Source organism: Lissotriton helveticus, chromosome 10, assembly GCF_964261635.1.
Source record: "Lissotriton helveticus chromosome 10, aLisHel1.1, whole genome shotgun sequence".
NCBI classification, from domain to species: domain Eukaryota; kingdom Metazoa; phylum Chordata; class Amphibia; order Caudata; family Salamandridae; genus Lissotriton; species Lissotriton helveticus.
In genome coordinates this window covers 291,446,837-291,461,522 of record NC_136071.1, presented here as the reverse complement: position 1 = coordinate 291,461,522, position 14,686 = coordinate 291,446,837, and the positions used below count along the sequence as shown (strand labels likewise).

General features: G+C 36.1%; 1 protein-coding gene across 5 annotated transcripts in view; it reads left to right on the top strand.

The window, feature by feature from the left end:
* GUK1 (guanylate kinase 1) overlaps positions 1 to 12,676 on the top strand; it is a 177,865-nt gene extending 165,189 nt beyond the window's left edge. For 4 of the 5 annotated variants that reach the window (XM_078665321.1, XM_078665323.1, XM_078665325.1 and 1 more), the window contains exons 7-8: positions 2,337 to 2,422; positions 6,279 to 12,676. In XM_078665321.1, the coding sequence (XP_078521447.1) occupies positions 2,337 to 2,422; positions 6,279 to 6,314 (122 nt within the window). In that variant the 3' untranslated portion in view covers positions 6,315 to 12,676. Of the gene's footprint in view, positions 1 to 2,336; positions 2,423 to 2,885; positions 3,750 to 6,278 lie in introns of those variants that run through there. The other variant, XM_078665322.1, reaches the window with a different exon arrangement.
* Positions 12,677 to 14,686: the final 2,010 nt, after the last annotated feature.

The following is a 14,686-nucleotide window of genomic DNA, read 5'->3' as shown; positions in this document are numbered from 1 at the left end:
ATGCAAATTTGTCACTGAGAAATTGTTTGAAACCTTCAATTTGTGAAGCAGTGACTAGAGCATATGCATACACACTATATTATGCATTGCCAAGATAGTCCTCTGTACCTCACCTTTCTACATTTTACATAGGATTTACAAGGATAACACACTGAAGTAGTTAATATTAAAGGTCACGTTCTAGGACTAGAAGCAGTGGGACTTGTTCTGGTGGTGTTTGGTAAACAGCTTGTGTGCTTAGAGCAGCACGCACATAGCACCATAATGTTAACTTAAGTTAATGGTATTAAAACAGAATGCAAATTTTATCCTGGAAGTCACTTTGCATCATGTCCACGACAGTTGCTACCTTTGCTTCCTGAATGCCAAGCCTGTGTGTGATCTTATGAAAGTTGCTGTTCATCTATCCATAGCTCAGTGATTTTTTTCAGTTATTCAAAATGAATTTCTATAAACCCAATTCTTAATCATCATGTATCTGTCTTTGATCATACAATTTCTTATACAGTCACTATTATGCTTTGGAGAAACAGTCTGATTCTCTTGCATTTTCTGACAACAGCCAAGAACATTTAGCAGTTTTTTCATCTCCTTTGCATACCTCTTGGAATTTAGTTTTGCTACATGTACTTCCTTGTTTATTCAGGAAACCACTGTCTTACAGGGAATTTTATTGAGCCAGCTGCTATCAAAGGGGTATATTGCTTCTCTTCTGAGCACGGACCACTTTGTCAGTTTCTCCCAGAATGCCTTATAAATTGCGTATGCAGCGTTATTGGACTTTGCTGCCTTCCACTGCCTATTTGCATTTCTCCTAAAATACTTTACTTTCAGTGTTTGTATGGTACAAGAAACCTCAATTTTGCTTCCAACATGACAACTTTTCTTGTGAGGTGAAACTTGAGACCACTTTCACAGAACAACAGTAGCTTCTCTAGCAATACCTTTCCTTTGGCAAAACACTCTCTATTGATTCCTGTTTACCTGTTCTGCAGGGACATCAAACTGCAATCAGAGTATATTTGCAATACTATTTCTTCATTTGGCACCCACTTCACACATTCTCTTCCTTTTCCAGACCCATAGAAATTCCCACTCATGTGTACAAATCTGATTTGGTTAAAAAAAAAACCATCATGGGGCTGTTTTCTTCTCCACTTGGTAGAGAATATGAGTAGCTCCATAATACTGCGAAGCATCAAACGAAGCTATTGAGGGTTTTGTTAACCCCCAACTTACTAGTTAAACATATTTTCTTTTGAATGTGAATTCTTTCACTAAATAGCCTTTCTCATTCCATCTACATTTGCTTTATTTTCTTATAATATTTATTGCAGATATTGTTCTTCCAATGAAGTAATATATTGATAGCTATAATTTTGTGACTCTATCGTAACCTTTTTTTGTTAAACCAGTGTAGCAAATATCTGTGGTGAACAAGCAGTTAAATTCTCTTTCTGTTGTTTTAGCAGGTTTTGAGTTGTTACCTTATTGTTTTGGAAGATTAGCTTTTATTATTTCTTTTGGAATGTTGTTGATGACTAGCAAGTGGATTGCAGTACCACCTGTTATCTCAATTAGGCTTTTTATTAAATTCTTTAAGTTCACTCAGGGTTTGTGTACTTTTGGAAGTGAGTTAGCGTGTGGGTTTGGTGATCTTGATGAAAGCTCATTTGTGATAGAACACTTTCAACAGACAGACTTGTTTGGCACATGTATTTTATTTACTATGAGAAAAGAGACCCCAATCATACTCTGAATCGTGAAGACCAATGTGATACCACGATGTGTGTCTGATCTGTTGATCTTAAGTCACTTGAGATGTAACTGAATTGTAAATTACATGATGCATATAAGGTCATGTGACCAAAGCAAATGGCACAATTTTAGACTCTTAACTATGAAAGCACTTTGTTTGACATGTGAAGCAGCGCTGTCCAAATGATAACGCATTGATGCTCTGGTTTATGTCAGCTATGTGGTCTGAGTAGAAATATTTGCTGCATAGTGTTCAGTAATACCTTTAGGAGCAGACTGAGTATGCAATGTCAGAAATTTCCTGGTGACTCATATGGATGTTTGACTACTGAAGTATTTTGTTGAATTTAGTTTTCCCGGATCCTTAATTGGTGCTGAGGAGACCATAAACATTTAGCTCAACAAAATATACTAATGCTGTTTTTTACCTTTTTATTAACCTCTGTAGCCAAGTTGTTTCTATCCTTTTTATGTCATTAGGTGAAAAGCCCTGCTAGATCCCGTTATTAGACTTCTCTCAAGCAGCCGAACTCTGTCACATTTGCATTTGGTTTAACTTTTCTTCTTATATTTTGTAGGTAAAGAACCTGGCCTGTTTGACCAAATTATCATCAACGATAACTTGGATGAAGCTTATTCCAGTCTCAAGAGTGCTCTTATTGAGGTAGGCCTTTCCAAACGAATATACAATTTGTCAGTTTTAACTGTAGGGTACCCCTGAAGGCAGTTTTCTAGTCCATACCTACTCATTCTATTTCCAGTGCTGCACCTTAAATTTCTAATTCTATTTCCTATTTAGAAATTATTGCACTAACTCTTATTTGGTACAATAAGCATATCAAACTAAAAAATAGAGTTCTCACATGGAAAGAATGGATACATAAAGGAATTAAAACCAGAGGTTATATACTCTCTAATGCATTGCTTCTAGATTTTCATGAAATTCAACAAAAATATGCAATTTCTTCTTATTATGCCACTCAATATCAGTACCTTAAGACTCCTCTTCAATTTCTCTCTCTATCTTCTACTCCTTTATCCCATACTCACCTTTCCTCTTTCACATCAGATTTTCTCACAAATGAAAGCATCGTGCATATATAAGTTTTTGAATTGTTCCTTTATAGAAAGAGCAAAATCTACTATAGAACTACAGTGGGAAGCGGACTTGCACCAAGAATTTTCTTTTCACACCTGGAAATCTGTGTGTGCTAAGATACACACTACTTCTCGCTCAGCAAGCACAACTCAAACATTATTATATTTTTATAATAGATTGTACTTCACTCCTAAGTGTCTCCATAAATTCAAGCTTTCCAATGATACCAAGTGATGGTCATGTCCTTACAATAAGAGAGACCTGCATAGGTTTTTTGAATGTCCCTTGGTTAAAAAAGTTTGGTTACCCATATGGGATAAAGTGAACAAAATTTTGTTCAAGGATATACCTTTCAATATTTTGCATCTTTTTTTTAGGAAGCTCTTCTCCATTATGGAAATCCCATGGGATGGTTAGGAAGTTTATTGATTTGATAATTGCGTTACAAATAATCACATCAAATTGGACAGATACCACTAAAAATACGTTTATTGTTGGTGGTATTTACTCTGTCATCATCATAGACTGGATCGAGCTAATACTACTTCTACCTTTAGTGATTAAGAAAGATTTCTTATTGTTGCTTCTCGCATCCTATTTATCCATACAAGTTACTCATTCCACATCTAATATTACTAATTGTGATTCCCCCATAAAGATGATATTGATCATCAGGTTGCCATAGTTATTATTATAATGCTGTCAATTTATGTTCTACTGACATATTTTGTACTATATCTTTTTTTTTTCTTCATATTCCGGGTTTCTCCTCCTTCTGCTGTTTCTTTATAATCTCAAAAATTGTTAAAATGTTTCTTGTTTCTTAATAGTGTCTATTTTTCAATCCAAGCATTGGGGTTCAAAGTTCATATAGTTCAGTTTCTTAATTTTTTGTATTTTCTTCCCCTTTTTGTAAAATTGTCAAGTTTGATGTCATATTTTATTACATAATTGTAATGCTTGGATTACTTTATAAAGTTTTTTTATCTTATGTAATGTCTTTTCGGTTCTCTATAATAAAACATTATTAAACTTAACTGTAAGGTAGCGTTGTTTTTTACTGTATGTTGTTAATTGAGCCATCATTACTTTATGTTAAGTCATCCGATAAAGAAATCCATAGGCCATGGTAATAAACGTGCCTCACAATTAATACAGTGAAAAAGACATTAATATTCAACAATATGACTGCAAACTGGATTATCATTGAAACTCCAGGATCACATTACACTATTTGTCCTTTTGTCTGCAATTCAGTACAGTACTTTCTGGAAGGATGATAGATCAGACTATTTTAACAAACTGTAATATTTGGATAATTAATATTTGGAGTCTACCTGTTTTACACTTTTCCACGTTACAGTGAGTGCTACAGCACATGCAATACTTGCAAAAGTAGTGCACATTCCTGAGAGAGAATGTGGTAGAATTGCTTAAAGTTTATTATTGTTCAGCTGCTGAAGCCATTGAGGATTGCGCACTCGAGTTTGTGAATACATTGAGAAAAAATGGAATGTTTTGATTGATTGCTCCCATAATCACTGATCCTCATTGCATGGACAATCACTTTATCAGTCAATTCTCTCAGAAATAGACATGATTGAGTCAATCAACTGGAAGACACAAAGCGCTTTATTCTGTCAGTCTTTTATTTTGGCTTCTATCATTGCAATACAAAAAATCAGTGATTTAGTCCCGTCCGTCCCCCCCCCCCTCCACTTCGAAAGAGACAGAACAAAAAGTCTTAATATTCTTACCTTTCAATTTGTCGTGGACTGAGCTGTTCTAGCAGTTGATGTAAGGAATGAAGCACAACTGAAACTAATAACCATATAAATGATGTGCAAATGGCCCTTGAAAGGAGAGCGAAAAAAGTTTTCAATACAAAACTAACCAGGGTACTACATTAAAAAAGAGACTAGTAGTGAGAGTATTAATTTGAGGAGGAAATAGATCAAATTAATTTTCTCAACTTGATAGCACACATCATACTTGTAACAACATTATATATAGGGCTTCCGGTTTTATGGTGTTTTTTTTTAAACATTTCTGTATTTATCCATATTTATTTTTTGACCATCTTATTGGGATTTATCCTTATTTATTGTGTTTTGAGAATAAATGGAGCTGTAAAATTGTATATTTCCACATTTATTTAACTCTTGAATGTGCACTCCTACATGGAAGCCTGTCGCAATAAGCAAATTAAGCAGCCACATGTAACAAAGTACTACACCCACGGGTACATATTAGAGTTATACTGCAATTATATGTTAACAATTTCCTATTTGAGGAAATATCATACTGTTTTTAAAGTCTCAGTGCTGTCTATCTGTTCAGCTGTTGTCTAGAATTCATGAAAGACAGCATGCAGAACCTCTCACAACAAGCACTATTTTTATTATTTTTCCACTTTTAAAAATAAATACAGACCGGAAACACATTGTTTACTGTCTGTATTTCTTTGTAAAAATGGAAACCCCAAGCCTTAATTATATAGCAGGAATGATTAAAGATTTTAACGATTGCTGGAATTATATGTATATTCAGTTGAAGACTTGATCGAAGTCAATAATAGAACAGAAACTGATGAAGTTGTGTTGCTTCTCACCTACCAGGACGTTCTAGCCTGTTAGTGAGTGGGTGAAACAGGTGGTCCGATATCCTTTTCGGTCTTCTTGATGTTTTTATATGCCGATGTCTTGTATGTAACCTGTAAAAGAGATTGAATAAAATGTAATTTATAACTGAACGGTATAAAAAATGAATTCATGAGAAAATATCTTTGTTGCATAAAATACCACATTGAATATCAAAGTGATTCTCCTGCTTTTGAGTTGTGTGATGATTTCTTAATATTAAATCGAAACCATTTAATCTCTAAACGGGGGAAAAAAGGAGAGGTATGAGTATTAGATAAAAATCCTATCAAATTCATCCGTATTAATCTAAGCCTAATTCCTTTTGTGATCAGCCAGGAATAATATGTCAATGTGAAAATAAGTTAGTTTCCTCCACTTTTATTCTTGCAGATTGGACTGGCCTGTTGTGCCAACCGTCCAACTAGGGAAACATTATCTGAAATCTGAAGTGCATTCCTTTTCTTGCTCTATCTGTCGCTTTTATCTTCTGACAAGATTCTTCATATTGCCTTTTTACAGTAACAAGACTGAATTGGCTACTAGGCATTTGTCAGCTGTAAACGCAGAAATGAGGTTTGATTGTGTCCAATTAACTAAAGATCTTCTAGAGCTTTTGTTTTGAAACAATGACCACAAATCAAGAACGCTTTTATTCCCTTATTTGACATTTTAAAAATGTATACTAAAAACTGTTCACGCTTCCTGTCACAAGAGATGCAAATGCAGGTTTTGCTGTGGATATTAGTACTTCCGTGTTAATTAAATATTTGATTTTTCAGGAAATTCAGCGGGCTCTGGGATCCGAAAAATCGTGACCATTTCTACCTACTCTTCTCCTTCACTCATCCTTCCATTCCGCACCATTTTTAATTCAAAGAGTGACATTCCTAACGACCTCGGCCACTCCTTCCAAGACTCTGCTTTGAACAAAGAGCACATGTAAACTAATATGCTATTTTCGATTGAATAGGATCCTAACTTTGCATGGCTACACGGGTAGCTCTATTTTAAATCAGCTGAACTGACAGGTTGGCACCTCCCTCCGCATGAATGTGTTTATATACATATATAATATATTTTTTTAAAAGAAACATTTATAAACGAGCAATGTAAATGGACCATATTTTGTGGATATTTTTGTTTGCTTTTTAAGAGATTGAGTCTAAAACCATACTAAGCGAGGTTGAACTTCGTATGGTCTTTGTCCCGTCTCTCCTGTTGACCTCAGTTGAACAGTACAGCAACTTGCAAGTTGGTATCATTCATGGCAGATAAAGCAATCCATACTCCTGTTCCTATATTTTTGTGCTATCATTTGCTGTTTTTACTAATTTACTTTTGATTCTCGATTTGTGTGCACATTATAATCTGCAAATTATATAGAATTGGTGTTCTATTAAAGCATGTATGAAAGTGTCAGCTGCATAGATATGTGCTGCTTGTTATGATCTAGCATCACTTCAAGTATCTTGCAAGGGAGCACTACATCTCTTTCCACCACACCCAATCCAAGGCCATCTAGAATTGATTGTGAAGCTTCTAGAAAGATGTCACAAGTGTAACATGAACAGTTTGACACTGAACCATTTGCAGTATAAATTACTCCGTTCTCACCCAGTTTGGGTACCATGATAACATGTCTAAATCTAGCTATGTATGTAGGTCCCCTGGCTCTCAGCCATGAATCTGATTTTAAGGTGCAGTTCAAGTTTGAGACTAGGTTAGTAAAAATCTATGTAGATATCCTATTTTTTTCCTGCGACCCATCACTCTATCAGATTATCGTGAAATGTGTTTAATGTTGCTCTTCTCTGTATTTGACCTTATTCAAGTGTTGTCTTTTGATTAAAACTGAGTGATATGATTTTAAACCTACATTTTAATTATTAATCTGTGAGAGCAAGCAGATCCAGCCGTAGGGTTTATTTTCCCAAATACACTGAACTGCAGTGCTTTGTTACATGGCTTAGCACGGGTCGTAAACATCTTTGTCATTGCATGCTAACAAAGTCTAACATGTTAATTAGATTTAGACATGTGAGCACAAAACATTCTTTATGCCTGTGCTCAAGTTTCCTTCTTGATTTCTTTACTGATAGAAGAAAGTCTTTACCAATGTTTATAAAAACAGTATGCATAATGCAGAAGGGCGTACAAAGGACTTGGAAAATGTGCTACGCAAACTCCTCAGTTACTGCTTGATTTTACCAATGGGTGTAGGTAAAGTGTAATTTTTTGTGTGACTCTGAAGATGTATGATTCTCTTGCACTGTAATACTAGACCGCTTGCAGAAAAGTGCTTCAGATTTTCCCTGTTTGCCTCAAAAGCAGGGGCAGTAAAATGCCACTAATTCTGGGGTGAAAAAAATGATTCACTTGGTCTACCTCAGAATTCTGCATCGCAGGACCTTCATAGATAGTGAAACACATATACACCTACCTGTGGGAGGTGTGGGTTTCCATAGCACATTTCATTGTGTGGCTATCGATAAAGATAGTCAATAACTGAAATTAGCTATTTATGGTATGCAACGCATACATTGCAAACCATAACTCCCATCGCCCACCATGTTTAACTCTTAGTTGATGTATTTTTTCTGGTGCCATTTGTAATTTTGTAAGTTTTTTCTGCATAGCAAACATGTTATGACACGTGTTGCATTCCATACCTAGCGAATGTCAGTGGTTTTGCACATTTGAGCCAAAACAGTAATTCAAGCTTTAACAGTTTTTTTCAGTGAATTTCTTTCTTTTTTTAATAATTAACTTTTTTTCAAACCACAAAGCCAACATGCTTTGACTGTGTAGCTTAAGTTGGTTGCAAGGCCTGGTGCTGATGGTTTACATTTTTTTTACCTGCACGGGAAGTGTATGAAATTTTGTGCAGTCTCATTCACAGGAGGCAAAGTTGTAGGCAAATCAATGTAAAGCATGTTTGATCCATAACTACGCAGTGGCAACTGCTACTGTGTAATCTACGTTTAAGACCCTGCCCATTAAACCTCAAAGGTACACTACAATAAATAGTACAATAGAACAGTTAACTTAAATCCGGCTCATACGAAGTTTTTCACTTCCCTAGAGAATACTATCATGGAGAACTAAGATTGGAAGTGAAATTCTCTTTCCCATGTCCCAAAGATCTGCTTACCGTTCCTATTCTTCTACAGGCAGACATTTCCATGCTATACGTGTGATGGTGTCTCTGCTGCCCCTGATGGTTTTCCCGTGGTTTGAATGACCAAGAATATGAAAAATTAATTGTCTTGTGATGGCTGCAGTAACTTGCGTGCATAAACGTCACAATCTGTTGAGAGCAGTGAGATCTGTTATATGTCCTAAATCTGAGGTGACTGCATTTTAAGTGAAGTCAAATACATTAACTCAGAGGCTACAATTTTAACAAATTTGTTGTAGTAGAAGGTGGTTCATTTTGTCGCCTAATAGTCTTCCTTACAGGAGAAGCCTTGCAAAAACCAAGAATTGTACACCTATTTGTTGAATCATCAAAGCTTAGCATGGTTTGCTCCAAGTCTGTCCATTTGGATATAATAGACTAAAAAGCCAGTGTACCTGCTATTAACAACTCGTGCTATGCTCTTTCTCAGTTTCTCACTGGAGTAAGACTTCTCACGAGTGCCCCTCTGATCAGCTGAGCAATCATATTTTTTCAACACATTATAAGGAAGGAAAATGCACAGATTTTTTTCAACTCCGCTTTCAGTAATAGGTTTTTCAACGCGGAAGTTCGTCCTTTCAAACCAACTTCCAGGTCTTAATGATATAGTAATGACAATATTTGTCACTGCTCATTAACAGAAAGTCAAGATTCAAAGTCTTGGAAGGCAGTAAAGTTTTGCCATCTAAAATGTAAATGGTTAGGAGATGCGACAAGCCATAGATCCTCCTTCCTTGAAGTTTGGTGGAGCTAGAGATGCTCTCTGCATGTGAACATTCTACTGATTAGAGTATGGATTGGTCTGTTTAGCAGATGTTCAATTGGTCATCTCCTATCTTTATATTCAGGTAGACTATTATGTCTGTGCGGTGACTTGAGATTCAGACAGCAGTTGAGTGAACTTGGTGGTTATTTATATAAAACACATTAAGCACTAGTTTTATGAAGACATTGCAATATAGAATTATCACAGGTCTGGAGCACCTTGCCAAAATTCAGTTGACCTTTGGGATTTGGATATTATGGGCCCATTGCATTGTAGAAGCCCATCATGAAACGTGAAATTTGGGCCTTTGCTTGCACATATGCCCAAGCTTGCCTCTTCTTTGCATTTCACTGCTTTTTTCTTTGATTTTTGCTAAAAGATGTTTTGTTTGCAATGAAGGGAAAGGGATCTTAAATGAAATACTAGATAACCGTATAGAGAGTTTGTGAATGATTTTCAAATAGAATTTCCTCTTTGTACCTTTGTGACCCTGAGTGGGAGAAAATAAATGGTGTCAAAGCTACAAGAAGGGAAAGGAAGGTCATCTGTTACAAGACAATGTGCTAAAAAAGTTGATTGGGTTCTATATCTTGAGGCCCAGGAGGTCTTTTTAAATGTAATACATTCATATTTTGCCATAGCAGATACTTAAGAGTTTTGGCTGCAACATTAATTGGCAGCAAGAGCAACTATATGCATGCAAAACAAATACATGCATTTCAAGTCTGGAATAGGAGTTATGAGCCTGCCCACCCCACCCCTCACCTCACAATTCTGTTTAGAAAAATTACTGGCGTCTTATGGCATAAAACATAGGTGAACTATCAGAGTACGTTGATGGGTCTATTGTACTGTCTACCATAAATCGGGTTTTACCTCAGACTGGAATGATTTTTGGTTCTTACAAGGCTTCAAATAAAGTTGTAATTAAATTACTTGCCCATTGCTTTTAGGCTTTAGCTATTGAAACCCATTCAATATCTCTGTCTGGTCAAGCTAAATGAAAGGAAACTCCATTTACCATATCATTCTGCACATATGCTAGACTGCCCAGTAGACAGCAACATTTCACAGGACACCAGTCCATGCCTTTGTTTTGTTGGACCCAAGTGGTATTTGCTGTGGTGGTTACAGCTCATGACACTAAACCTTTTCCTAGCATCACTTTACCCTCCTAGCTCAAAAGAAGAAAGTGAACATTTGCCTTACACAATATTTCACAAATTTGGCAAAGAGTAGATTTTAAGTTGATGATTAATGTAATTAACTGGGCTCTGATCAATCATGTTTGTTATGCAGTGTTATCAACTGAGACGTTAATTGATGATGTGTAAAATGTATTGTATTTTGGAGAATTAAAAGATTTCATAATCTGTATGTAAAGAGCAAACACAACATATGTAATGAAAACCTTTCCATGTTTGCTAAGAGCACATTTTTTGTTATTGTGTATTGTATCTTTCCATCGTTTTTTTGGGACAATGTATTTTGTAGTGGAAAATGTTTAATGGATTTGTTTCTCATGTCTAAATGAGGAATGACATATTCTGGAGCCAAACCTCTTTGAAACGCTGTATAATTGATGCTCACAGTCATTCTCTATGAAGAGCAGTAGTACCATACATTTTCTATATTTAGCCGCAACTGATCCGAGCCAGAGTATTAATGTCACTGTGTTAGTCGCAGGTATCATTCCCAGAAATTCATATACCTATTTTATATAGTCAGATCTGCCCCTTCCCAACCTGATTTATTTACAAAACGAAAAAAATTGTAATTGTATTTATATAGCGCTTACTACCCCTGACGAGGCGTGGACATCTGATTCCGTTAGTTTTATTTAATAGGATAAAGGAGGGAAGAGTCTAGATAGTGTTATTTGGGAGATCGTATTAGTTATGAGTTTTAGGATGAGTCAAAGGAGGGAAAAGACTATGAAGTGTAGTTTTGGAGATCATATTAGTAGAATGAGGTTTGGTGTGCGTCAAGGAGGGATAGATGAGGGGGCGAGTCAAGAAAGGATCAGGGAGATCATAGTAGAATGAGGTTCGAAATGAGGCAGAGAATGAAGTTAGAGGATATATTAAGAGCGGTATACGATGAGGCATAGAGTAGAGCGGTGGAGGGAGTTGTTTTTTTTTCTTTTTCTTTTCTTTTTCTTTTCTTTCTACAGTAGGAGTAAAGTAAAAACTATATAGATACATAACTACATAGAAAGGGTACACATATGTAGGAAAATAATAGAGATATACCCGAAGGCACACATGTTTAATGTTTACATTGGAGAAATGAAATGGAACACTATGTTAGTCAAATGACACTCCGCTGTTTCATTTCAAATATGAATACACAAGACTATCAAATTTTTGCTTCTAGCGTTCAAATCAGTAAGGTCTGCTTCTGTAGTGATCATTGCATGAGAAGAGGGGCGTTAGTGATACTAAAGCAAGCACCCAACGTTTGTTAGCCTAATTAAAATGTCTTGTTTTTGCTTTGGTTTTTTCATTTCACTTCCCTGATTGAGTCACATTATCAAATCTGTAAATGGAGGGAGATACAATTGAACTGCCCACTGAAGACCTTTTTTTCAGTTCTTGGGGCCATTTAAACTAGCTGAAAACCAGTAGGCATGGCTTTTCATTACTTTGTGCACGAGTATCAACTTGAAGCCAACACAAATTATATAGAAAGAAACTTAACTGATCACTGTACTCTGCATGTATTGTTTCTGAGTACCCATGTGCGAGCAGTGAGCTGCTGTGTGATGACCTCAAGAATGTATTACACTTGTGCAGCATGTAACTGTAGTATGATTTTGTGAAATCATGTCTTCCCCGGTCATTTGTTCTCTGAAAAAATGGGAAAGGTCTGAAAAACCTAGTTTCATACTATATAAAAACGTTTAGTTACCTTTGTTTGCTCTAAAATCATGCGTTCATTTGTTTAGATATCTAGCCTGTTCAATGAGAAATCAAAAAAACAAATTTGCATAGAAGTGACAATATGCCTGTAATATGCTGTGCACATCCTATTTTACTGTTTTATGTCAGTTTCCATAACTTTAGGAAAATGTATGTTTGTCTGTTTTCTTTTTCTGGATAGAGGCCAACTGATGTATTAAGGAAAATGACTTTGAATTACGGAAACAAGATTATAAAGCTAAAGCAAGTAATGTTTCTTTGTGGGTCTTGTCTGTGTTTTGTGAGACACTAAATAAAGGTATACAATCCATACCTATTCTCTCTCTGTTTTTTCACTGTGGTGGTATGGCGTACCATCATTGCATATGTTGGCTCTTAGCCATGGTACTTTTGCTGTGGTGTATTAGGGTGTCTTAGATCATGGAAGGGAGAAACCAACCTGTCTGCCTCCATTGATGGGTTGATGAGTAGGTGTTCATGGTTGTCACTTGTAAAGTGCAGATCAGTATGAACAAATATTAAAAAAAATAAAAAATGCTGCAATGCAAAATGTTTGAATTGGAATCCGTTAGACAATACCCAGAGTCCTTCCACGTCCCCTCAACATATACCTCCCCTCCTTAATGATCAAAACCACTGTTCCATGGCTGTTCTCCTTACTTTCCTAGTCCTGACCAAACTTTTCACCTTGAGTGTCTCCCTGCTTTGTTCAGAGTTCTATAGATTTGTGCTCCTTGGTGATCCTTACAGAGTGATTACAAATGTATCCCCTTGCGTACCAGCAAATCTTCCCCTCATTATAATCAACTTTTGTGAAACATCATTGTAATTTTTTATCAGTGGTTTCATATGTGGGCCAAGAATATTGAAATTTTTTCTTCACTTTTTGTAACTTTTTTTTATCAACACTTATTTTTTATTGTCAGCCAAAGAGCCTAGAGAATAAAAGTGGTGAAGGAAATGCATAAAAAAGACTATTTTTACAACAATTCGCTACAGTGACAAAAATCACAGGCCTGGTTCGAATGCAGAGCTATGTGTACTGCGAGTTAGAGGTTACTTCACACCAGACAATTTAATCAAACTCATAAACATCTTAAAATTGAAAGAGGTATTTTTAATATTGACATCTCTTCCAATTAAAGTACAAGCAAAAGTGGGAGAAATGCTGACAGTACCACAGCTTTGTTTTACATAAGCAACAATTAAGATGTACTAGCGCCTCTAAAGTTTGGTTCAAGACATTTGGGACTTCGTAATTCTACTCCACATTTCACTCTGACCACATCACTTTCCGGGAGCACAAAAGGTTCGGCGTCCCCCATGAATGGAGTGAGATTGAAAATTGTCAAACGCAATCAGAAAAACGGAAAACCTGAACAAAGCTCTGTTTACTTCAATATAAAACACAAAATTAACAAATGTTGCATTCAAGTACCTACACCTGTGCTGGTATAACTCAGTCGCTAAACTGTTACAGGTCATATGTGTACATTTCCCCATCATTCTAAATATTCTATATATTTATTTACAAAGTTTTATATAGCACGAACAAGAACCCTGAAGGTTATCAGAGCCCTTGCCAAAAACCCAATATCTACATCAAGTAGGAATACAAAACTTGAATAATCGCATGATTCACAGACAAATGACACAAAGGAGATTAACACAAAAACCAGGTATATAGCGGGCTACGAGGGGGGCTCACAATGCAATCAAGAAGAGCAGCATCACACGATGGAACAGTGTTTGTAGGATCAATGATTTCGAGCCAATAGACCTAGCCCAGCTTAAGGTAGGAATTTGTCCATTGGGAATCTTTTGGCTTCCAGTTTGAAAGCAGTCGTTGAGGAGATTCTGCGTACTTCTGGTGAAAGAAAGTTGGACATCTTTGGGGCTGCGCCAGAGAAGGCTCGGTGACCAGTTTTCTTTTTGCTAACGATGAGTGGTTTCAGGAGGAAAGTGTTAGCGCTTCTTGAGGCTCTCGCATCATTCTATGATGATCAACAAATGCATCTCACACTTATAAAAAATATACTGGTGCTTCAACAGATTATGCAGTGCCTGCTCATTTTTCTACACTTATCTGACAATAGGAAATGAAGATGTTCTCACCTAGAGCCCAAGTTGTTGGATTTAACACTGTAGGTCTTGCGACTTAGAATATCAACTTTTTTAATAAACATTGATCTATGCACACCCAGTAAGTATTCAATTCAAAACAAGCTTTATTCGATTTAAAAAATGTAATCATTAAAGCACATAATTGGCATGGTCTACAATTCCTTTTCAGCTGTAACAAACTGTCATTCATTTCATAAA